Raw genomic sequence first — 25,081 nt, forward strand, 5'->3', positions numbered from 1 at the left:
AGGAATCCTACAGGCGGTTACAGACAACACAACATTAATGTCTTACATAAACAAGTGGGTACACAGTCCTACCTACTGTGCAGACTAGCTGTGACACCAAAGGAGACAGCGTTGACAGCCAAGCAACTTGAGCAAGTCCAGGACAAACAATTTTGAATGGAAACTGGAACTGGGGGTCTTTTAACACCCTCATACAAAATGGGATTGTCCCAGTCCTAGATCTGTTTACCTTAGAACATAGCTATCGGATAAGGGAGTTTAGCATTAGGTACGTATGCTAAGCAGCATAAGCAGGAAATGCCTTTTTCATTCAATGGAGGAAAGGTCTCCTCCATGTTTTTCCTCCTTTCCGCATGGTACCAACAGTCCTGATTAAAAGCAGGCTCATTCTGGTAGCTTCTCTGTTGCCAAGGCACCTAAGATGCCAGTTAAGCATGGGGCCCCACACTTACTTTCACAGCACTGTAGCCCCCTAACCCAGGAAGAGAGATTGTAGTTATACCTCAGTCTGGCTAGCTTTGGACTGCAAACATGAATGATTTCAGCCTGATCACCCTTAAGGAATAGTTTCCAGAGGAGGTGCTCCATATCCTGGGAGAGACCAGGAAGCCATACACATCAGTGTCATCCCTCTCTTAATAGAAGAGGTTTTTCCTGTGGTGTACTGCCTAAGGCAAGATGCCAGTAAAAGCCTCGGAACCCAGCAGATTTTCTCCAGACATAATTCTCAACACTTTAGTACAATAAATGTGAACAGAGCCAAAAATAATGGCGAGTCAAAGGCCCAAAAAAAGGGACAAATTTAAAATATTGCTCTTATAAACACAGAAAGTTGCTAGAACAAAAGGTTTTGCACTGGCATGCATTTTCTGAAGGGTATGGAGTCTGAAACCTAAATGACTTGTCATTATTCAGTGAATTCAATCCTGAGAGATATATCTCCTGGGTAACCTGTTCTATGCTTTCATTAAACTACAAATGTCCTTTGCCTTTCCTCTCCACTGATCAGAAAAACTCATATAGTGAGGGTACTGCTTCACAGACACCTTAAAACTTTCATTTTGTTGTGGAAAAGTTCATGCAACCCTCTTTGAACCCTGTGCTTTTTTATACATTAATATATCTTGAAAAAGTCTTTTTTTTTTTCATTGGAGTTTGTTCAACAACAGTAAGAAGGCTATCAGACATCCAAGTCCATATGGCTAAGGAGTCATATACCCAGTCTTCATAAGAGCTTGGGTATTCTCAGGACAAAACCTCCTGTATGTCTATGGCAGACTCAGACTGGGTATTAAAGCAAGCCATGCACCTACCAGTAGTAATCCTAACCCTGGTAACAAAGGAAAATCCATTTGCTAGATGTCTACAGACAACTTTGATCCTACTTGTCCAGAGTTAAAGAGGTGAGACAGTCCAACTGTTTTATCCATCATCTGAGGTAAACAGGACAGACCATTCTTGAAAACAAACTATATCTAAGTGACTTGCAAACTATATAACCTTCTTCTGTGTAAGCAATGAAAAAGCTTTTGGGGAACAGATCAGAGTACCAAGACTGCAGCCTTTTTCAGGAATGGCCCTGCTCAAAGTAATTGTGAAACAGCTATCCTGTCAGCTCTGTGAACTGCTTTTCTAAGCATTACATTCTGGATATGTAGTCCAGGAGCAGCAGGAATTGCACCTGCGGTCTTCTAGGGGCATGTTGTGGGTGCAATCCCCCTTTAGGATGGTTGCTTGCTTTAGCACCCTTCACATGGCTAAGGATTCTACTGCAGCAGTGATACCTGTGATGTTCATAGTACAGTTAAACTTCCCATAACAGAATATGTGCAAAGTCACTGCTACGGTATAGTCTCCTACCCTCTTTCTTTTCCATGTAACTCTTAGTGACATTACCATTGGTAATCTACAGAGAAATAAGACAGTTGTTTCATAACCAATCTACGGGAGGGAGATTCTGTTTTTCACTCATCTAATCTACTGATATTTCAGTTAGTACCTAAAAAGGCCAAAAGCTCAGGACACCCCTTATGTTAGTGCAGAAGGAGTCACTTCTAACACTTCCAAAAAAAGTCTTTAAAAGCATGTTGCAAATCCTTGAGGCATTTATAATCTAAGGACAGAGGGCAGCAGCTTGCAGCAATGCAGGGCATGCTATATTTGAAGGTTGCTTCTGCTTTTATCATTGGACTGATATCCTGGGATAGGGAATTCAGCTATAACAGTGGGGACATGTGAAGGGTCTGAAAGTCCTTGCAGAGGGGTAGATATCAAGCTGTGTTTATTACCCCTGGGTATGGGTTCTCCTTAGCTGTGATCCCCCTATACTTTGAACACCTACTGTTACGAGTACTTTGCTCCCTCAGCTTTACGTTTTCTTTTGTTGTGGTCATTTAATTGAGTCTGGTCCTTTGTGACCTACAGTCATGCAAAAACATTGCTTTAACTAGGGAATTGTCTAATAATGTTTTAACATTGTGCCATAGTAACAGTAACATGGTACAAAGAGAACCATGAGTGGGATGCAAATGTGCCAGAATAAACATGGAATGCAAATGTACCAGGCTGAACAGTCTACAAGCGAGAAGAAGAAATAAAACGAGAAGCCGTAACCCTCTTATATGGGAAATGATCATTAGCAGTAGAATTAAAGATAATACAACGTGAATAGATAATAATTCACTCAGAGTGATACAGCAAAACCTGTTCAGTTGAAACTTACAGACCAAATGGGCAATCCAGCAGCTATTTTTTTAAACATTGAGCAAGGACTGCCCCAAACCTCTCCCATTACATGGCACTGTGCTGCCCTTAAATTCAATTTCAAATTTATTTAAGTGCAACTGGTTAACAATTAAACACTGTACATGCAGAATAAATTAAATTAACAAAATACTAAAAAAAACCCAAACAAACAGTAATGTAGCTATCTTGTCACAAGTCCAGATGTAAAGGATAAGATTTAAACAAAAGTAAACAGTTGTATTGTTAAAGAACATGGTCCCCACTATATCGATGCAGCCAGATGAAGAACAGAGCAGACACAAACAACAAGCAGTGCAGGGTCAAAGCCAGACAGACTGGAATAAGAAGAAGAAGATGAAATGCCGATCCACACCTTGCTGACTGACAAGACTGTGACAGCCCTCCTCTGGGCCAGTGATTGAGGATCCTCAATTCTTACCACTGACACCAGTGGGGAATGTTCACTTTGAGAGAAAAATAGACACACACAGTATTTTCAGATGCAGCTCAAGCCTTGTAATGTAGGGTCACGAAGATAGAGTTGAGACAGGCTCAGCTCTCGGACCATACATTACAAGGCTTGAGAGAGGTAGCTAAGGAGGCACCTGATTCTCAAGAAAAAGGGGAGTCTGTATACTGGAACAAAGTGTTACTGTATATAGAGTGGACCCTTGAGGAAGGGCTAGAGGATGAGTTAATACAGCAGTTGGCAGTGCCCAGAGCCTACTGACTGGCACTTCTAGCCATAGCCCATGACATTCCTTTTGCAGATCATATATGCCAAAAAGTAGGCAAGGCAGGAGACAAGGTCAAAGCTCTTTTGATGCCTTTGCCTGTGATTGAGGAGCTATTTCAGAAGGTAGCTATGGATATTGTGGGGCCTCTATGTACCCCAAGTTCCACAGGGAAGAAGTATATTCTAGTAGTAGTAGATTATGCTACCAGATACCCGGAGGCAGTGGCTCTGTCCTCCATTGAGGCAGAAAAGGTGGCAAATACTTTGTCACAGATTTTCAGCAGGGTAGGTTTCCCAAAAGAAATACTGACTGACAGAGGTGCCAATTTCAAGTCAGGCCTGCTGGCTTGTCTGTGGAAGCAGTGTGGGGTGAAGCAGCTAAAGACCACCCCTACCATCCCCAGACTAGTGGTCTTATGGAAAGGTTAAACTCTACACTAAAGACCATGCTATGGGCATTTGCTAGATCAGTTTAAGAGAGAGTGGGACAAGTATTTGCCCCATCTGCTGTTTGTATACAGAGAGGTACCCCAGGAATCTACAAGTTTTTCAGCCTTTGAGTTTCTGCATAAGCATCAGGTGAGTGGGACTTCTAGATTTGATTCATGATGAGTGGGAGGGTGATTGTGAATACCACAAGGAATCTGCTGTGGCATATGTCCTAAACGTCAGGATAAGGCTTAGGGAACTCATGGGCTTGGCCCAGGAGAACCTGGCAGAAGCCCAACAGCAGAATAATGTCTAGTATGACAGGAATGCTCAAGCCAGACAGTATACTGAGGGTCATCATGTTATGGTTCTCATTCCTGTCAGACACAATAAGTTGCAGGCAGCTTGGGAGGGACCCTTCAAAATGGTAAGGAAGGTTAGTGATGTTAACTACATGGTAGAATTCAGGAGCCAAGGGCACAAACTGTATCATGTTAACATGATGAAACCTTTCCATGATAGAAAGGCCCTTGTGCTGAGTATTTGCAGTAGATGGCAGGAGGAGACTGAGGGGCATCTGGTGACTGATCTCCTCAGTGAGGCCCAGACTGACACATCAGTGGAACGGGTAGCAATGTCCCAGCAGCTATCCCCTACCCAGGTTTGAGAAATCTGAGCAGTGTTACAGGGGTTTGGGGACATGTTCACTGGGAAAACAGGGTGCACCCACCTGGTGCAGCACCATGTGGATACAGGACCCCAAAGACCTATCATACAGGCCCCTTACAGGATGTCTGAGTGAGTCAGACAGACTCTGAGGGAGGAGATACAGGAAATGTTGGAACTGGGAGTAATCCAGGCATCCTGTAGTCCCTGACCCTCCCCAGTGGTGCTAGTACCAAAGGAGGATGGTAGCACCAGGTTCTGTGTGGACTACAGAAAACTAAACAGTCATACAGAGTCAGATGCTTACCTCATTCCTAAGACAGAAGAAGCCTTGGAACAGCTGGGTGGGGCTAAGTATATGACCACAGGCTACTGGCAGGTGTCCTTGATTCCCACCACACCCTTTGTGACTCATTTTGGATTATACGAGTTCACAAAGATAATCATTGGGATGCAGAATACCCCAGCAACCTTCCAGGGGCTGTTAGATCATATCATAGCAAGAGCAGGAGATTATGCCCTTGCTTACCTGGATGATATTGCCATCTACAGCCATTTTTGCAAGAACACCTCCAGTATGTCAGGGAGGTTCTGGGCAGATTACAAAGGGCAGGGTTGACCATTAAGCTTAGTAAATTTCAGGTGGGTATGGAAGACGTCTCCTACCTGGGACATAGAGTGGGGAGTGGTAAGATCAGGCCAGAACCTGCCAAAGTGGAAGTTATTCAGGCATTGCCTGCCCCTGTTACTAAAAAGCAGGTTAGGGCATTCCTGAGGACAGTGGGGTGCTATAGAAAGTTTGTTTTCAATTATAGTACAATAGCTGCTCCCCTCACATGTCTGATGAGGAAAAACAGGCCCAATGAGGTTGTGTGGACCCCAACCTGTGTGCAGGCATTCCAGAAGCTTAAAGGGGATTTGGGAGGACCCCCTGTGTTAGCCAGTCCAGATTACAGCAAAGAATTCATTGTGCAGGTGGATGCTTCAAACCATGGAGATGGAGTTGTACTCAGCCAGGTTTCCTCAGAGGGAGAAGAGCACCCTGTTGTGTATCACAACCATAAACTCCAATCCAGGGAGGAATGTTATGCAGCTGTAGAAAAAAATGTATAGCCATAGTATGGGCACTGCAAAAACTTCACCCCTGTCTGTCTGGAAGGAATTCACTGTGGTTACAGACCACAATCCCTTAATATGGCTACATCAAGCCAGCCAGCAAAATGCCAAGTTGTTAAGGTGGAGCCTAGGGGTTGCAGGCATATGACATGACAGTGCAGTACCGTAGTGGGGACAGCAATGCTAATGCAGATTAGCTCTCAAGACAGGGTATGGGTTAATGTGTCTCTAGACAGGCTCACTTCTCTCAAGCATCTTTTCTCCACAGTCACTTGAAAAACTAGCTTGAGTTTTCAAAGCGGGGAGATATGTGAGGATGCGAGGTAGTACCATCTGTGCTAAGGGGAGTAGGGCAGTACATGTGTAACATATGCCAGCATAGCTAGATGGAGTTTTGTAAAGAATTATATGTCATTTGGATATCAGACTGATTTGTACAGATGCATGTGTTAGTTGTATTTGTAAAGCTGCTTGTGTTAAAAATGTATCAGCAATGGGTCATGCATGACAGAAATAAAATATACATGTATGACAGGCTGTATTTATACTGGAAGGGAAAGGGTTAAGCTCAGCCCAGCTAACCTTAAGAAAAATAGCCTGAAATTAAATGACGTGGTTTAGGCCATAAAGATTTTATCTCACAGGTCTGAATGCAGCCAGAGATGCAATGTCTATGAAAAGCCTTTCTGCAGGAAGGGTAGAAGTGTTGGAATTGTTTTATAGCTTCCAGATGCTGTATTAAGCCTTGGCAAAGTTCTATGTGTATGTATTGTGACACATCATTGCCAAATCCTGGCTCAGTTGCTACTGAGGGGGTAGTGTGGGAACCACAAAGTCGGGTGACCAGATGTGATGGCATTCTGTAGACAGCACTGAAATTGTATTTAGATACTAGTAAGAGATCTGATAGAGGCACTCAGCACTCTGTTATTGGAACTGACAACAAAGACACTCACCCATTTCATCTTTCCTTGCTCTAGTAAGTAAGAAGGGAACAGTAACTCTTCAGTCAGTTAGGAAAATATAATGAGATTAGTTAAATATTGTTTTTCTGTATCTGTCCAAATCTTTCCATCTGTGCTGTTTTTGTATTTCCTGTGAATTGAAACTCTGGTGTTTAATGTGAATAGATATTCAGTATTGTCATATTTACTTTTTATTAAATATATATAAACCTTTCATTGTGGCTGGTCTTTTAGAAATATTTTAACCTTTGAGAGCACTTGCATTTATCTAGTAGCACTATGGCTTCACGTTCATGAAAGTGTTGCTGCTTGGAAAGGCTACCATTTGTGTAAGTATTAATTTTACTAAGTATAACTGGGTAACCTGGTAAGAGCCTTAGAGTAGCTGGCATTGAGGTGTTCTGGTGGCAATATCTACCTTATAGTCTGGGTGGAGGTGGCATAGTGGGTAAATCTGTTCCAGCATTTTCCAGGTGTGTGAGTGAAAATCATATCTCAAAGAGTCCGTGTCAGCTACTTGGAACAGGGACACAGAACACTAATTTCACATAGAGAGTGGTGGAAGACTTGGTTTGGAACACCCTGCTGAGGACTCTACTCTGAGATGGTCAGTGTGGAGTCTTATTTGGGGCCCAGAGGGGAAGTCCAGCCTCAGGACTGGAGTGTGCATTCTCTGTGTGCTCTTAAGGGAAATTATACTTTTTTACAGACAGCTGCATCTGAAAATACTATGTGTGCCTATTTTCTCTTAAAGTTAATGTTCCCCCAGATGTCAGTGGTAAGGATTGAAGCTCCTTGATCACTGGTCCAGAGGAGGAGGGATGTCACAAAGACAACCAGACACAATAAATCAAGACTCACCATACGGGAAGGTTAAATGTCATGAACCATAGTGCTCAACTTCTTTTTGCAAGAATCATACATAAAAGCCAAAAACAATGAAGGATAAACGCCCAAAATCAGGGATGCTTATTTAGTATTACTTCAGTTCAATCAGAAAGTTAATAGAACAACTTTTATGCTTATTGCCTTTTCTGCATTTCTGTGTGTTTCTATTTAAAAACAAAAAAAAAAAAAATATTCCTTGTTTTCCTGCCTCTCCTAAACTAGTTAGACCAGTTTACAGGCCTTGCTGTATCCTGGGCTGTGTTGTAGTTCCTGTGTTGTCCATTGCCTTACTTGGAAAGAAGGAAGTTTCTTAGCTCACCAGTTGGAGTGGGGAGCCTTGAATAGCCTACCTGTCCTTGAGGGAAGTGACCTCAGCACAAGAAGCTGCAGTAATTGGTCATTTTGGACCATTTCTAGCTCTTTTGAAGTTCCCTGGTTAAAATCTGCCTCTGGCATTTTTTGAAGCCATATTGCTCAGACACAGCTCCACGTGGTCCTGTTGAGTCTTCCTGGCTACAGAGAACTGAAAAAGCGACTGCTTTCCTGATTAAGTATCCTGCTGTTTTTCATATTTGTTTTACCTTCTACTGCTTACCTAGAGCAAGCTTTAACTGTTTTCATAGTTATTTACTGCATTTTTTATTATCTGCACTTAAAAGTACATTTTAGTCGAAATTAGTGTAATTCAAGTCGAAAAGTGTTTGTTTGCTGTTTAATTTAATTGTTTGGCTGCCCACTAAAGTGTGCTAGCCTGTACTACTGACTTATTGCCTTTTCTGCATTTAGCGCGGAGTTGCCACTAGAGCACCATTGGGCAGTGTCGGTTAAACTATTTCTGGCTCCGTGAAGTCTGCTCTTCATTTTTTCCCTTAGAACTGCTCTACTTGTAATCTAAACAGTCTATTTTTTATCTGTAAAGCTCAGCACTTGTTCCTAAAGCATTTTTAGTCAGGTAAAGCACTTCTATATTATACAAAGTACTTCACTAGCTTAAAACCCCCTTGAGTACCCACTTCCCTATAGGTCCTTTCTGACTCAGTTACACAGCAAACTTTTTCATTTCTTCTAGCATGTCAAAGGGTCAGTTGCTAGCGTCCTCTCCTGCTCAGCTGGTGAATCTGGGAATATTGAGGCAATGTTACAATTGCCTCATGTACACAGACAACCCTCTCCTCCTCCCACAAAACACAAATACATGTGAGAGATGCAACTATATAGCCAAACTGGAGGCTGAGCTCTCACAACTCAGGACTGGCAAAACCAGACAGGAGGAGAAGGTAACCACACACACCATAAACCCAGTCTCACATAGAACTATCACAACTACAAATCAAACACATAAACACACAAAGACATACTCGGAGGCACTGATCAAAAATCTACCAAAACAGCAGAGGCCTCCAAAGCAGACACCCAAACAACTGCCACCTCATGACATAACACAAGCAACACATAGATCACAAAGTCAGTGTGCAAATCAGTCACAGCCCTTAAGGCCAAACACAATGCCAGACACACTTGTCATAGGTGACTCCATAGTCAGACACACTGACGTCCCACTCACCAGACTGAACAAGGAGAGGGTCACAGTAAGCTGCCTGTCGGTTGCTAGAATCCGCCACATAACACAAGCACTCAGGTCACTCCACAGCAAGTACAAGTATGACTCAGTCATTGTCCATGCCGGTGTGAATGACCTGCGACGTACCTCCCTGGACTACATGAAAAGAGACATAAAGGTGCTCTCAGATTATGTAGCCCAGGCTGGTATGACCCTGACCCTGAGCAGTATCCTACCTTCACCAAGAATGATGCCACAATACAGAGACAAAATTATCAGTTTTAATAATTGGCTTAATTTCTGGTGTCATTCTAACGGGATCCAATGTCTGTCTGCCTGGAATGACATGCTTGACAAGCCACGCTGCTTCGCAAGGGACGGCTTGCACCTGTCACTCCTGGGTTTCCGGATATTGGCAAAGGCTCTTGCCACCCCCATAGTGCTTTTTTAGACAAGGCTCAAATTCTAAACCCACCGCCCTAGAAAACAATAATGGAAAAAAACTAAGGGTAATGCTGCTCAATGCTAGAAGTCTAAATCTCAAGATGCACACCCTCGAAGCCCTCCTCAGTATGGAGAACATCGATGTCTGTGCTGTGACTGAAACCTGGTTCAAGGCTCCTGAGAGCACCCCGGCACTATCAGGTTTTACCTCATATCATGTGTTCCGCCCCAAAACCCGGACTGTACCACAAAAGGAGGGGTGTATCCATATTCATCAAGGATACCCACACCTCCAGGCTGGTGGCAACTCACGAAGCATCAGAGACCATTCAGGTGCAATTAACCATAGGCAAAACTGCTCTACAGTTTGTAGCATGTTACAGGCCACCCTCTCAAACTCAGGAACCCCACACAGCCTTCCTGAAGACACTGGAGAGTATAAATGTCTCTCCAAACACCATCATATTGGGTGACTTCAACTACCCAAACATAGACTGGGAACATTACTCAAGCCCCAATACCATAGCCCAAAGGTTCCTGGAGTTCATAAACTCAAATGCTATGGAACAACTTGTCACCATTCCCACAAGAGGTGAAAATATACTAGACCTGATCATCACAAACATGCTGACAAAATGCTCCACACCGGAAGTATATCCCTCATTGGTGAGATCAGACCATAAACTAATCTCACTGGAGATCCACATCCCGCCCCCACTCCCAACAAAAAAGACCACAGTGAAGAACTTCTCAAAAGCCAACTTCACACTTCTTAAGACTGGTGTGGTATCCTTCAAGGCCCCTGAGCCATTGGAAACCACAACCCACGCTGCTGAATCCCTTACAAATGCTTTCTACGAGCACCTCCAGGATTGCATGGATAAAGCAATCCCAAATAAAATCAAGACCCTTTCCACCAAAGGCAAGCGCCCAATGTGGTGGACCCCAGCCATAAACACACTTTACAACAAGAGGAGAAAGCTACTACAAGATAGAGCAAAATCCCTAAAAGGGCAGACATCTCTGATCAATACTAGTAAAAAACTACGATCACTCATAAAATCATCCAAGGCCAACTTTGAGAGAAAAATCGCCAAGGACTCAAAAGACAATCATAAGGCCTTCTTTAGCTATGTTAGAAATCTGGGTGGAAACTCCCAGATATGCTCAGAATTAGTCCAAAGTGATACAAAAATCACTGAACCCACAGACATTGCAAACATACTGGCAGACAGGTTCAGTGAAAAATTCTCCCTCCCTCCCCCAAAAGGAGAAATATCTATCCCAGCAGAGTGTAGCCTCCCAATCATCTCAAATGCCCAGGTGAGAGCTGCTCTCTCTAAAGCTAAAAACACAGCATCAATGGGAGCGGATGGTGTCCCCGGCTGTGTGCTACACGAACTCAATGAGGAACTAAACCCACACATAAGGCTGCTGTTTAATCTTAGCCTTACCACAGGATACGTACCCAAAGAGTGGTGTACGGCAACTGTGGTCCCACTCCACAAAGGCGGTGCTTCTACAGACCCTGGTAATTACCGCCCCATAAGCTTAACAAGCCTGGTCTGCAAAGCTATGAAGAGGATCATAATGGAACTCATAAATAAAGACATAGGGGACCTACAGACATTGGATCCTACCCAATTCGGCTTTGTCAAGGGCAGATCATGCCTCTTGAACTTGGTCGACTTTTTCGAAACAGTCACCAAGGCCATTGATGAGGGTAAGGCAGTTCACACAGCCTACCTTGACCTTGCAAAAGCTTTCGACACAATACCCCACTCGGGTATCATAGAAAAGCTCACCAGCTTAAATGTAAACCCATATGTCACAAGATGGGTTGCAAACTGGCTCAAGGACAGAACCCACAGGGTTAGAGTTGCTGGTGCCATGTCAGACTCCAAGCCGGTCACAAGCGGTGTCCCACAGGGCTCAGTCCTGGGCCCCTCTTGTTCGGCATCTACTTTTCAGAAGTGCAAGCAAACATAGGAGGATTGTGGCTGACAAAGTTTGCAGATGACTGCAAACTGGGCCATAGTTGAAAATCCATCAGACACAGATATCCTTCAGAGAGGTCTCATAGAAACAGATAACTGGTGCCAGAGCCATGGCCTTAAGCTAAACTCCAAAAAATGTATAGTCATACCCTTTGGTAAAAACAAGGTAACCCCAAGTTACCACATTGGTGGCAATCCATTAAGCACAGAAGAGGTTATCAGGGACCTGGGGACCCAAGTTGACAGTAACCTTTCTTTTGACACTCACATTGCCAAAGTGGTTAGGAGGATCTTCTACATTGCCCACCTGATTATGAAGGGATTCACATCCAGATCAAGGGAGGTCATTGTTCCCCTGTACTCTTCACTTATCAGACCAATGATTGAGTACAATGCCCCATTCAGAATGTATCTTACCCGACACCTGCAGCAATTGGAAAGACCCCAAAAGTTCCTCACCAAAAGGATAAAGGGGCTCAAAAATATGCCATATGCTGCCTGACTGAAGAAACTCCAGCTCTATTCAGTCGCATACCGTCTGCTCAGAGGTGACCTGTGCCTGACATACAAGGCCATGTCCAACCCGGAATTAATGGACATGCTTCACCTCAAAAAATCCAAATCCACCAGAGCCACAAGAGCAAGAGACTTAAACCTCAACACGGATATAAATAGGACGTGCTGGAGGGACAGATTCATCACCCAGAGACTCCCTATGCTGTGGAACAGAATCCTGGTCCATGTGAGACAGAGCACCTCACTGGCTCTGTTCAAGAGGAATCTTGACCAGTGGATGGGAGATCGTAGGTTTACCCCGGGGATCATCTCTGTATCACTGCTGGACAGAGGCTCGGCAAACTAATGGGTATAGTATTCTTCAACCTAAGGGGTGGTGAAAGCCACACAACTCTGGCTAGGCTTATAAATGCCCTAGGGCAGATAGCCTAGTATGAACCTATGAACCTATGAACCTATGAAGTCCTTCACAGGTGGACAGAGAGGTTGTAAATGAAATACACTGCAGATAAAAGTAAGGATCTACATTTTGATCACAGTAACCTGGAGGTTAGATGTAAGTTTAGGTGATGGTAAACTAGGAGAGAGATTGCAACTGAAAGGGAACTAGAAATGATCTTAACAATCTTAGCAAGGGCCCTGGACCATCAGGAACAAGTAGACATAGAATGAACTGCAGGAAAAAGTGTGGGGCTAGATTTCTGGGATGGGATGAGTAAGGTTATAGTACACTCTGTCATGTTGAGGAGACTGAACCTAAATTATTGTGTGCAATTTCGGAAATCCACCAAGGAAAATGATGTTAAACAATTGGAAATTATATAGAGGAAGATCACAATAATCTTTGGGGAAAGAAAGAAAATCCATAGAAACAGCATCTGGAATTGCTGAATTTGTATTCATTAGATTCTAAAATGTTGAGATTGAGAGGAAGGGACTGCAATACAGGTTCACAGGATTCTGTATGGGAAAACTGAAGCAATGTAGCTGAGGTATAAAAACAAAACAGGTGTCATCAGATGTAGTTGAATGATAGTTATATTAAGATAGACCTGCGAAGGTATGTATTCGACGGCAAGAGTTATGAACCTTTGTAAGAGATTACCAGAGTTTATGGTAGAGGTTTACCATATAGGACCCTTTATCAGGGTGTGGGGCAGCTGAATGGGGTTGGACACCCAGAGTAGAAGAATGGAACATGTGACTATTAATTCAGTCTAACTGGGTAGACTAGATAGACAAAGCAACTTCTTCTGCCATCATACTGTGTAATGTGTTGCAATAAAATTGCACAATTTAAAGTTACAAGTTGGACAGCTCAGGAGGAATGTAAGGAAGTATTATTTCACAGAAAGGGTGATGAATGATTGGAAAAGTCTCTACAAGAGATAGTTGGGTTAAACAGTAAGTTATCCAAAGAATGTATGAGGCAGGCATAACATAGTAATTACTGGGACAGAGAAAAATAGGCTGTTAGCTTTGCAGGATCTGCAGCTTATCCAACAGGTAGCGAAGTGGACAGATTAGATGAGGTGAGAAACTGTTGTTGCTACAACTCCCACACTGAGAGTACACTTGACAAATTTCAACTGCTATTAAGCCTAAACAAATCTCCTGATCACTTGATCATCATTAATATAGTTATCTACACTGAAATAGTTGGACCAACCTATCTGTTCTGTTCCACATTTTCGAAACAGCATGTTTCCCTATTCATTTTGTCTCTTATGAACACCAGCATTAAATCCAAAACCCTGTCCTCTCTTGAGTGGGTAACATCATCGCTCTTAGAAACATGAAATGGCTCAATATAAAGTCTGATTCTCATCAGCTGTGCTGCCATAAGGACTCTGTTTTTTGACTACAGTGCTGGTGCCATGGATCTAGTTAAGTACCATGGGTGACAAAAGGTCTGGCTGGGAGATAAGATGTAGCAACCAAGGGAAGGCTGTCTTATACTGGGGAGGATTTATGCACTGGAACATTGACTCGACACAGGCAGGGAGCAGGACAGCCACCGGTGCTCACTGGGAGAGCAATGGCATAAATTCTAATTATGTAACGCTGTGCTCCTGGGAGTTCAGTTTCACTGCATGCAACACTTCCCTGGCTTGAGGCTAGGCATAAAGCAACAATATCCATGATACATTACCTTATGTGTTGATAATGGCTGTGGCGCATACCACTTTCTTGCACCTTTGAAGCCTGCTAACCTTCTGCATGATGACTAGATGGAGAGGGGGCGAGGAAAGAGTGGAGGAAATTGGTGCTCAGAGACTTGAAGTTACTCAGACTGACCATGAGGATGCATACCTTCAACAATCAAATCTTCCTCCCTGTCCAATAATCCCATCCATCCTTCTATCTGACGGCTCAACTTACAGATGAATCTTTCTTTCAGTGCAGGTGTGGGCTGAGTATTGGCAGTGCTATTGTTATCCAAGGGGCCTAGATTTTTTTAATAGCCCTGTAGTCACAATGTCTGTGGCCCTAGTATCATGCTACAGCTGGATGGACATGAGGAAACTGCTGCGTGCAGCTCCTCCCTATTCCCTAAGGGCCATGTTCAATATTGCAAATTGCCATCTATTCCACTCCCCCAACCTCAACGTCTATCTCTCTATGAGCTCTAGCCTCCACCAGGGCTCTACTAAAGAGATGTCATCACTGAGCTACTTGAAAAAAAATGACCAATTTAGTGCCCCAGCCATTCACCCAGCTAACCACACACACACACACACACACACACACACACACACACACACACACACACACACACACACACACACACACACACACACACACACACTTTACAGTCCTCTCTGACAGTATAACATTGCTGCCTGGCTGCTGCCTGCTGGCTGCCCTATTCTGTGTCATAGTTTGGGCAACTGTTGTCTTTCCCCTCCCTATTTATAAAGGTCGTTGCTCTTATTCTTATGCCTGTCTTTAGTTTCTTGCAGAGTATCACCCATCATTCTGTTTCCAGTTCACGTAAGGACCGCCGGTACCATTGCCAGTGTGGTCTTCATTCACCTCCTTGGGATGTTAAATTCAGTCAACCACATTACCTTTGCCAGGAAAATGAGCAAGCTGGGGTGATACTGGGCCATTTTCTTTTTCTTTGTGTCTCCCCATTTTGTAGGTTCATAGGTGTTTACTAGACTAATGACCACAGGAGCCTTTTTAAGCCTAACTTAAAAAAGATTTGAAAATAAACTATTGAATAAAAGCCAATAATAAACTGTAGGCACCTGCTTTCCACCACACTCCTTTTAATCCAAACTTGAACTTTTAAGCCTAGCCATGCATCCCAAATCTCTGACAAGTTCTGATACCCTTGATAAATGTAAGCAGGCATTTGGGAGATGAACCATTTACAGGTTACCTGTGTCCATTAGAGACATAGGTGCCAAACCAGGGATGAATTTCCAGTTTCACATGCAGTTGTCCAAGTTGCCCTTGAACTGGGTTAGGGAGGAACTCTGCTTCACATGGATGGGAAGCCTGTTCCATAGATATAGTAGTTCATAGGTTCATAGGTAAGTACTTGGCTATCGGCCCTAGGGCCTATACAAGCCTAGCCATAACAATTCCCTGGCTATTGCTTCCCACAAATATTTACTTTCCTGGACCTCTGTCTAGCAGGGCTACTGATGTGATCCCCAGGGTGAATTTCCTATCTTCTATCCAATTGTCAAGGTTCCTCTTGAAGAGGGCCATTGAGGCGCTCTGCCTGACATGTATGGGCAGCCTATTCCAGAGTATGGGGAGTCTCTGGGTCAGGAACCTATTCCTCCAGCATGTTCTATTCATCATGATGACAAGGTTAAGATTCCTGGGGCATGTGGCTTGGAGGGATTGGGATTTCTTGAAGTGTAGCATATCCAACAACTCTGGGTTTGACATTAGGTAGAGATCGTGATATGCGACAGAGTATAGCTAGAGTTTCTTTAGACTGTCAGCATAAGGCATCTGCTTTAGGCATGTGATTCTTTTTGTGAGGTATTTCTGCGGCCTTTCTAGTTGTTGCAGATGTCTTGTGAGGTACATACCAAATGGGGCATTGTATTCTATAATGGGTCTAATGAGGGATTAGTACAGAGGGACAATTACCTCCTTTTTTCTGGATGAAAAGCCCTTACTGATGAGGTGTGCCACGTAGAAGGATTTTCTAACTGTTGTGGCTATGTGGATATCAAAGGTGAGACTGCTGTCCACCTGTGTCCCTAGTTCTCTTATCACACTTTCGGTGTTTAGCGTACTGCCACCTATGTGGTCGTTCACAGGTACGTGTTTTTTCCCAAAGGGGACAACTATGCATTTTTTGGCATTTAGCTTGAGCCCATGGCTTTGGCACCAGGCATCTGTTTTGGTAAGGCCCTTTTGTAGTTTATGCACATCATTTGGGGATTCAATAATGGCTCCCAGCTGGCAGTCATCTGTGAATTTTGTAAGCCAGAGTCCCTTAGTGTTGGCCTGTACTTCAGAGAAGTAGATGTCAAACAAGAATGGTCCCAGGACAGAACCCTACGGTACACCACTTGTCACTTGTCTGGAGCTGGATTTGGAGTCGGCTACTTTTACAGTGTGTGTTCTGTCAGTAAGCCAGTTTGCAACCCATCGAATGACATAGGGATTAATGCTAATCTTAGTAAATTTATCTATGATTCCAGAGTGGGGGATAGTGTTGAAAGCCTTGGCGAGGTCCAAGTAGGCTGTGTGAACCACCTTACCTTCGTCCACGGCTCTGGAGACTGATTCGAAGAAGTCAATCAGGTTCAGGAGGCAAGATTGGCCCTTCACAAACCCAAACTGGGTGGGGTCCAGTGTTTGAAGGTTGCCAATGTCTTTGTTTTTAAGTTCCATGATAATATGTTCCATGGCCTTGCATATCAGGCTCATCAGACTTATGGGATGGTAGTTCCCGGGATCCAAAGTGGACCCCCCCCCCTTGCGGAGTGGGATGACTGTAGCTGTGTGCCACTCTGTGGGCATGAAGCCTGAGGTTAGGCTATGATTAAACATGACACATAGGTGAGATGCCAGTTCATTTTGTAGTTCATGCAGTACACAGCCTGGGATGTTGTCTGGTCCCATGGATGCTGTATTCTTGGCTTTGGAGGGTGCAGTTTCTACCTGAGTGGCTGTGATTACTGGAATTTGGCATTCTTTTGGTATTGAGATGGGCCCTTCAGGGGATGAGAGGGGGGTGAAGTTGGCACTGAATCTATCTGCCAGGATATTGACAATATCCTTGGGATCAGTATATCTAGTGCCATTCTGCTGTAGCTCAGAGCAGATCTGAGTATTGCCATTTAGATTCTTGACATAGCTATAGAATGCCTTGAGGTTGTCTTTGGAATCTTTGGCAATTTTGTTTTCTTAACTAGCTTTGGAAGATTTTATGAGGGATTCAGCTTTCCACTGAGGCTGGTGAGGGAAGTTTTTGAATCCTGGGTTCTTCCTCTTTTCTGCAACAGTTTCTTCCTTTTTTGTACAGCTTGTTTATGGCAGGGGACCACCAGATTGGCTTCCTTTTTTTTTTTTTAGAGGACAGCATCTTGGTTCTACTTGGGATGGCTTGGTCCATGCACGAGTGAATGTGCTCATATCATACAGCACCTTAGTGTAGGATTCAGTAGTTGAACTTCCAGTTCCCATCTGCATGGATGTTATGAAGTTTGTTAATTCTGACTTTAGAAGCATGAACTTGGCTTTGGAGAAGTTTTTTTTTACAGAGGTTTCTTTAAAGGGGGTGGGGTGGGATGTGGATATCAAGGGTGATTAGCTTGTGATCTGATCTGACCAATGAGGGGTTACCACTGGTGTGGAGCATCGATCTCCCATGTTGGTAATGACCAGGTCTAGAATACTGGTACCCCTGGCGGGACTATGAATTAGTTGCTCTAGGGCATTGGAATTTATGAATTCAAAGAACCGTTGAGCAAAGGTGTTGGTACAGAAGTAGTTTTCCCAGTTAATGGCAGGGTAGTTGAAATCCCCCAGTATTAGGGTGTTTGGTTGTATCTTAATATTTTGCAGTATGTTTAGAAAGGTGTAGTGAGAATCTTGGAGCATGGTGGGGGATCTGTATCAAGCTACAATTTGTATTGCAGTCTTACCTAGTGTTAGTTGCACCTGGAGAATTTCAGATGCATTGTGTTGGGCAACTAGCCTGGAGGTGTGAATATCCTTGGTGAATATGGACACTCCTCCACCTTTAGTGTTTCGGTCCTGGTTTGGTGGCCAAAAAGTGTGGTATGAGTTGTAGCCTGGTATTGCAGGGGTGCTCTGTGGAGCTTTGAACCAGGTCTCATTTACTGCACAGATATCGATGTTCTCCATTTTTAGGAGATCCTCGAGAGAATGCATCTTGAGGTTTAGACTTCTAGCACTGAGTAGCATTACCTTCAGATTTTGCTTGCTTGTACCCATTATGGTGGTAGTTTTGTCCTTTGAACCTTGCCTAAATAAGGCATTATAGGGATGGCAAGAGTCTTAGCCAGTAACCTGAATCCCAGGGGTGACAGGTGCAAACTATCTCTTGCAAAGCATTGTGGTTTGTCGATCATGTTGTCCCAGGCAGACAGATACTACATCCCTTTGAATGACACCAGAAGCTTAGCCAATTATTGAAGTCAATCATTTTGTCATTATACTGTGGTATTATTCTTGGTAATGGCAGGATGCTACTCAGGGCTAGGGTCATACCTGCCTGGACTACATGATCCGAGAGCTCTTCCATGTCTCTTTTCATGTAGTCCAGGAAGGTACGTCTCAAGTCATTCACTCCAACATCTACAATGACAGAGTCATATTTGTACCTGTTGTGAAGTGACTTGAGTGCATGCGTTATGTGGTGGATCCTGGCCCCCGACAGGCAACTAACTGTAATTTTCACCTTGTTCAGCCTGGTAAGTGGGACATCAGTCTGCCTGACTATAGAGTCACCTATGACTAAAGTGTTGGGTACATTGTCTTGCCTTAGGACCTGCTGCTGCGTGTTACACTTATGTTGTGAGCTATGTGATGCTTTGGTTGTGTTTGAGGGTGATGTTTGTTTACGTTTCAGCTTTGGAGGTCCTTGTTGCTTGGGCAGGTTAATGTTAAGAACCTCCGCATATGTAGGTTTTGTGTTGCTATTTGTGGGCTTTGGTGGTGTGGGTTTTGAAGGACTATGTGTTGTTCGAGGTGTTGTGTGGGTGTTAACCATCTCCTCTTGACTATCTAGCACAATCTTGGTTGGAGAGAGCTTTGCTTCCAGTTTGGCTATGTTAATGCATCTCTCGCAGGTTGTAGTGTTTGGTGGTAGGAGGAGAGGGCTGTCTGTGTACATGAGGCAATTGCTGCATTGCTCCAGTATTCCCAGATTCACCAGGTTGTTGTTTTTCTTTTGGCTTTTCCCGGTTAGGGGTCGCCACAGCAGAACTCCGGTCTGCTAATGATTGGCAGTCGATTTTTACGTTGCCGAGGTGCTAGCCCGACACCCAACCATCAACGAATGCACACACATTCACGCATGTCTTTCGAACGCCACTCGACCATGGGGAGGACATGCAGACTGCACATAGAAGGCACTCCAGCCGAGAATCAAACAGGAGAACCTCTTGCTGTGAGGCGACAACTCTACCGCTGCACCAGGTGGACAGGAGAAATCACTGGAAGCTGACCCTTGGACATGCTTGGTTAGGTGCTTTCTTTGTGTAGTACAAGAGCTGTTTTCCCTTACTTTTTGGCGAGGTACTTGCAATTGTAGGCTGTCTAGTGCCTACGACTATTTTCTCCTTATTACCATGGAGAGGTGAGTGCTTGGAACAAATTAAGGGCAACTCTGACATACATACCTATCTCTCCAGCAGGACCTATTTATATCACAGGCAAGGTTTAAGTCTTTGGAATGGGTATTTCTGGTGCTGTTTGTTTTGTGAATATGTAGGAGGCCTATCAGAGTGGGATCTGACAATGGTCTGTATGCCAGGCATAGATCTCCCCTCAAAAGCCTGTAGAAGTCAGAATACAGGGATAGGGCCTTGAGGCAGACTGCATAGGATATTTTACTTATGCCATGCTTTCATTTAGTGAGGAACCTCTGTGGATGTTCCAATTGTTGGATATGCCTGGTTAGATACATACCAAAGGGGGCATTATACTCAATGACAGGTCTGATGAATGCCAAATATAGTGGAACAATGACTTCCTTGGACTTAGATTCTATACCTTTGTTTATAAGTTACGCAATACAGAATGATTTCCTCACCACTGTAGACACATGATGGTCAAAGGCTAGATTACTATCTGTGTGTGTCCCTAAGGCCCTGACTACTGGGTCAACTCTAAGGGGTGTGTTATCAATATGACAGTTAACAGAGATAGATGACTTCCCAAAGGATACTATTATGCATTTCTTGGCATTTAGTTGTAGTCCATGGCTCTGACACCAGTTATTTGTCTGTGTCTGCTCTTCCTGGAGAACATTTGTGTCAGTGTGTGATTCAATGACAGCTCCTAATTAGCAATCATCTGCAAATTTAGTCAGCCAGAGACCACTGACATTGGCTTTGACTTCTGAGAAGTGAATTCCAAAAAGGAGCGGTCCAAGGACTCCACTTCCAGACTAAGTCCCAGACTAAGACCAGTGACAAGGGTTATACTGTTTTCAGTATTAGCCTTTGATTATATAGCATACACACTTCCTTTTTATATATTTTATTCAAATGATACATTGACTTATAAGGTCATTCTAAGTGTTGATAATCTAGTCATCTTTTATAGTAACACAATATTAACCATTTTCTCAGTTAATCTTACATTTGATCATTTTCCTAAAGCAACAGGGTCCTGCTTAACCAATAACACTGAGGTGATGGTGTTCAGTAGGAAATAAAACCTTAGGATGAGCATCCGTTTGTTGTTCATCATAGTTAAGGAGTCAGATGGTCAATACACTGGCACTGCCTTTGAGTATTAGAATCTTTGCATTATCTTTAAGTGCCTTCTGATCACCCAACATCAGCAGCATTATCCAGCAAAGATTTCATGGCCTTATACTGTGATGATGTTTTTTTGTCACCGATGTCTAAGATGTTGACTTGACAGTTGAGGGTTGCTGTACCTCTTCTAGACAAACATTTCTTCAAGCCAAGTCTTGCAACTTCTCATTGGTTCTAACAACGTACTGCTTTGCCTTACTTATCTGTGTATACCTCAGTCTAAGTTCTGTGTACTTACTGCTGAAACAAATTTACCATGGAAAGAGGGGGGGGGGGCATTGAGTGGGATGGTAGAGAGTAGGGTTCAATATTAATATACAAGGAATCAAAAAATTTTGCATCAAAGATCATTAATGCAAATTACGAGCACCATCAGGAACTACACACAATAGGGATGGCACAGGGCCCTGGATAGTATCAGCGCCACCTAGTGGCACCTCAAGTCGCTGCCTTGTAGAACTGTCCAAGCAGTGGGACCTCATGATTTTTATTCTTCTCTCGCTCTCTCTCTTGTTGGACTATGATGCCTGGGGCTCAATCCATTTCATAGGTGGAATTTCATTAATGATAGTTTACATAACTTGCTCATGAGTCAGCCTTCTCAGTTTCCCCTCACTAATGTCAGTGGCATGGCACTATAGATGGATTCAGCAGCATAATTCTTAGCTAAAAGAAACATTCCAGTAAATCACTTTATTACCCACCTGTCTAGCTGATCAACAGGGGTGCCAGAACCCCCAAATCCACAATAGCATCCGTAGTCATTGAATTCAAGAATTGGGGAGCTGGCTGGAAGGACACACTTGATCATTTCACGGAATTGCCAAATTGCTTTGGTGTTACCATTGGCACTGGTGACAGCTATAAATTGTGAAAATGAAAGAGGAAAAATATATGAATATCATTTTAATTATTTGTTACTTAAAACTGTCATCTTCATGTCCTAGACCATTCAGACATTGTCAGCTGCTTAGCACACTGAACAGCATACGACTGCATTTTTGCAGAGCACATGATCCTGACGCAGAATTTTTTATATAGTTTTAAGTCCCTTCCTGATCATTATCTGTTGCTTGTCTGAAGGTTACACACTGGCTCAATAACACTGGTATTCTGACACTCTGCCACTGAGAGAGAGAGAGAGAGAGAGAAAGAGGTCATTCTCTCAGTAAACCACAATGACCATAAGGTTTTGGTGAGACAGACTCTGAAAACACAAAATAGTCCAGCACCAAGGAGAAAACGAGAATAAGTGATTCTTTATTGTGGCAACCCAATAAAAAGCAAACTGGTTTTGGCAGCGATAAAGCCTTCTTCAGTGCTATAAAACACAATAAATGACATTGCATTTAAATAATAAAACATAATGAGAGTCTTAATCCTATTGCTTTAGGAGCGGCCTTAGGTCAACTGGTGCCCTAGGCAAAAGGGCTCCACGGCACCCCACACCACACCACACCACTTAGTGCCCCCATCCTGGTCTATCTACACCAAATAAATACTGGAAAAGTGCCCCTGCTACAGCGGCGCCCTAGGCGGCCGCCTAGTTGGCCTATGCCTAAGGCCGGCTATGGGTTTATACCAACTTAACTCAGCTCATTGAGGCCAGGCTTAAACAAAGCACCCGGACTTACAATCCAACTGGATTCTTTTTCATTTAGGATAGTATGTCATCCTGTGTTGCACATTTTGTTACCCTGGACTGTATCTGTAATGGTAAATTGGAATTTAGCAGTGGTATGGGTCATAGTATGCTTATAGAGAGAATTTGACATTCTTTTATTTCTAATATCACTGAGATGTTCATTAATCCGAAATCTCAGTGGCCGAGATGTTTGTCCAACATAGAAAGCAGAACAAAAACAAGTGGCCAAATATATAACCCAATCACTGCTGCAATTCCCAAAAGAACGAATTTGGTATATCTTTGAGGTATTCCTACTAGTAAATTCTTTAGTTTTCAAAACATGTGCACAAACACTACAATGACCACAAGGAATGCTGCTCACTATTTTGTCTCCAATTAAGGTGAGCTGTTGAGTGTTTGATGAAGAGGAATGTTTATAATGAGTTAGGTAAGAGTTTATTGTACGGCCCCTGCGGTAAGAAAATAAACATTGTAGCGAAAGTGTTTTCCTGGATATTTTGGTTCAGTCTGTGCATCGTCTTACTTGCGTGTTTGAGTTTGTTTTAGAGACAGACTATGACTCACGGCAAGCAAGGAACAAATGGCATTCAAATATAAATCTGCAGCTTGTTATTAGCAATGCATGAAGTTCTTTCTCCATCCCAGATCACTACCACAAGACCTCTGCAGTATCACAGCCTTGGACACCCTTTGCATTGTTTCCACTTGAGTTGCATGTGCAGCTTATTCTGGGGTGTGGTTTGTGTTCCAGAACTAACATGACATCTTCTCCTTTTGGACTGATACAATTGTTAGTCTTATATTCTTATGTTTTTGGCAGGACTCACCTTTAATAAACACATACCTACTGCCTTGGAAATGGGGCAGTGAGAGAACTGTCAGTGCAGAGGAGTTTTAGTAGATGTGCCCTGGGTTGATTCTTTTGGAATTTTTCCAGAACAAGGTTTCCCATGGTGTGCGCTTTCTCTGACTATGGCCACCTGCTGCACAAGGAATCACAAACCTGTGCTGTGTGCAGTTCCACTGGCATCCTTCTCTTCATAGTCCTTTCATGGGAACAACACTACTTAAAGGAAATACATTTTAGTGTATTGTCCTCTGAACAGGACAGCGATTCTCTGTGACATGCTTTCTCCTTGTGCCTTCCACTTCCTACCATTGTCTACAACTGATTCTTAAATTGTCATCAGCATTGCTGTTGTTAATGCCCACAGGATTAACCAGTTACTGCTCCCATTGATGGTATACTGGTGTTATCAGCCACAACATTAACCATTCTGAGGTCATCAGTGCTACAGGTATTAACCAATCATCAAGTCATCAGCCCTTCTGGTGTTAATAATCATGGCATAATCCAGACACTGGTCATTATCAGTGTTGGAGTTAATGACCGCAGTATTAACCAGTTACTGGTGTTAACAACCACATTAGTTAACTTAATTGATCATTGGTTATAAGCATTACTAGTAGTGTTAACAGCTGCAACATTAACCAACTAATGGTCATCTGCACTGCTAGTGATAATAACTACACCAGGTTATTGATTAGAAACACTGCTGGTATTATGACCCCAGCATTAACCAGTCACTGGTCACCAGCACTAAAAACAAAAGTGGTAACTGGTCATTAGTTGTAAGCACTGTTGACATTAACAGTTATAGCAGATTTGTTTTTTTAAACCTTCTTTAATTGCTTAGTTGTGTGATAAAATGACAGTTCAGCGGAGGCTCATTTACTTAATATCACCACCACTCCGCTGTCACTTTTCTTTTAGAAATAACTAATTTTGGTTGGGAGAAACAGCAGTTGTGAAGCTCAGACCTGTCATGCTTCTTATAACCAAATTCTGATGCACAGGGACAACAGGCAGACTGAAGAGAAGCTCTCTGAAGCTTTTCTCTGACATTTATTCTTTTTTTTATCTCCACCACGCACACGCACATGTACACACACACACACACACGCACGCACGCACGCACACACACACACACACACACACACACACACACACACACACATACCACCATATAGTATCCTATAGATACCTTAGGGGCAATCTGTACCTTGCCTTTTGGACCATTACAGATCCAGTAGTCGAAGACCTCATATATCTCCACAAATCAAACCACCTCACTAAAACTATAACCAGAGAGCTAAACTTGCTTAAAGAATTAAACAAAACATGGAGGAGAGACAGATTTGTCACATAATGTTTATCCCTTCTCTGGAATAAACTTCCACACTAAATTAAGCAGTGCGACACCCTATCTTCTTTCAAAAAGGAGTTAGACAATGGGGTAGCTATCCTCAGATTCACACCTGATAAGACTGGCCTGTTGCTCCTTGAAATAGGAACTAAAACAATGAGTGAGAAGGT

General features: G+C 43.2%; 1 protein-coding gene across 2 annotated transcripts in view; it reads right to left on the minus strand.

Moving 5' to 3' along the window:
• The window catches only part of PLA2G1B (phospholipase A2 group IB), a 133,009-nt gene that overhangs the window by 42,377 nt on the left and 65,551 nt on the right, over nucleotides 1-25,081 (minus strand). For both annotated transcript variants that reach the window (XM_044069660.1, XM_044069661.1), the window contains one exon: nucleotides 21,761-21,917. In XM_044069660.1, coding sequence (XP_043925595.1) covers nucleotides 21,761-21,917 — 157 coding nt within the window. The remainder of the gene's footprint in view (nucleotides 1-21,760; nucleotides 21,918-25,081) is intronic.

The sequence above is a fragment of the Protopterus annectens genome, chromosome 4.part0 (genome assembly GCF_019279795.1).
Source record: "Protopterus annectens isolate FY-2018-M chromosome 4.part0, PAN1.0, whole genome shotgun sequence".
NCBI classification, from domain to species: domain Eukaryota; kingdom Metazoa; phylum Chordata; order Ceratodontiformes; family Protopteridae; genus Protopterus; species Protopterus annectens.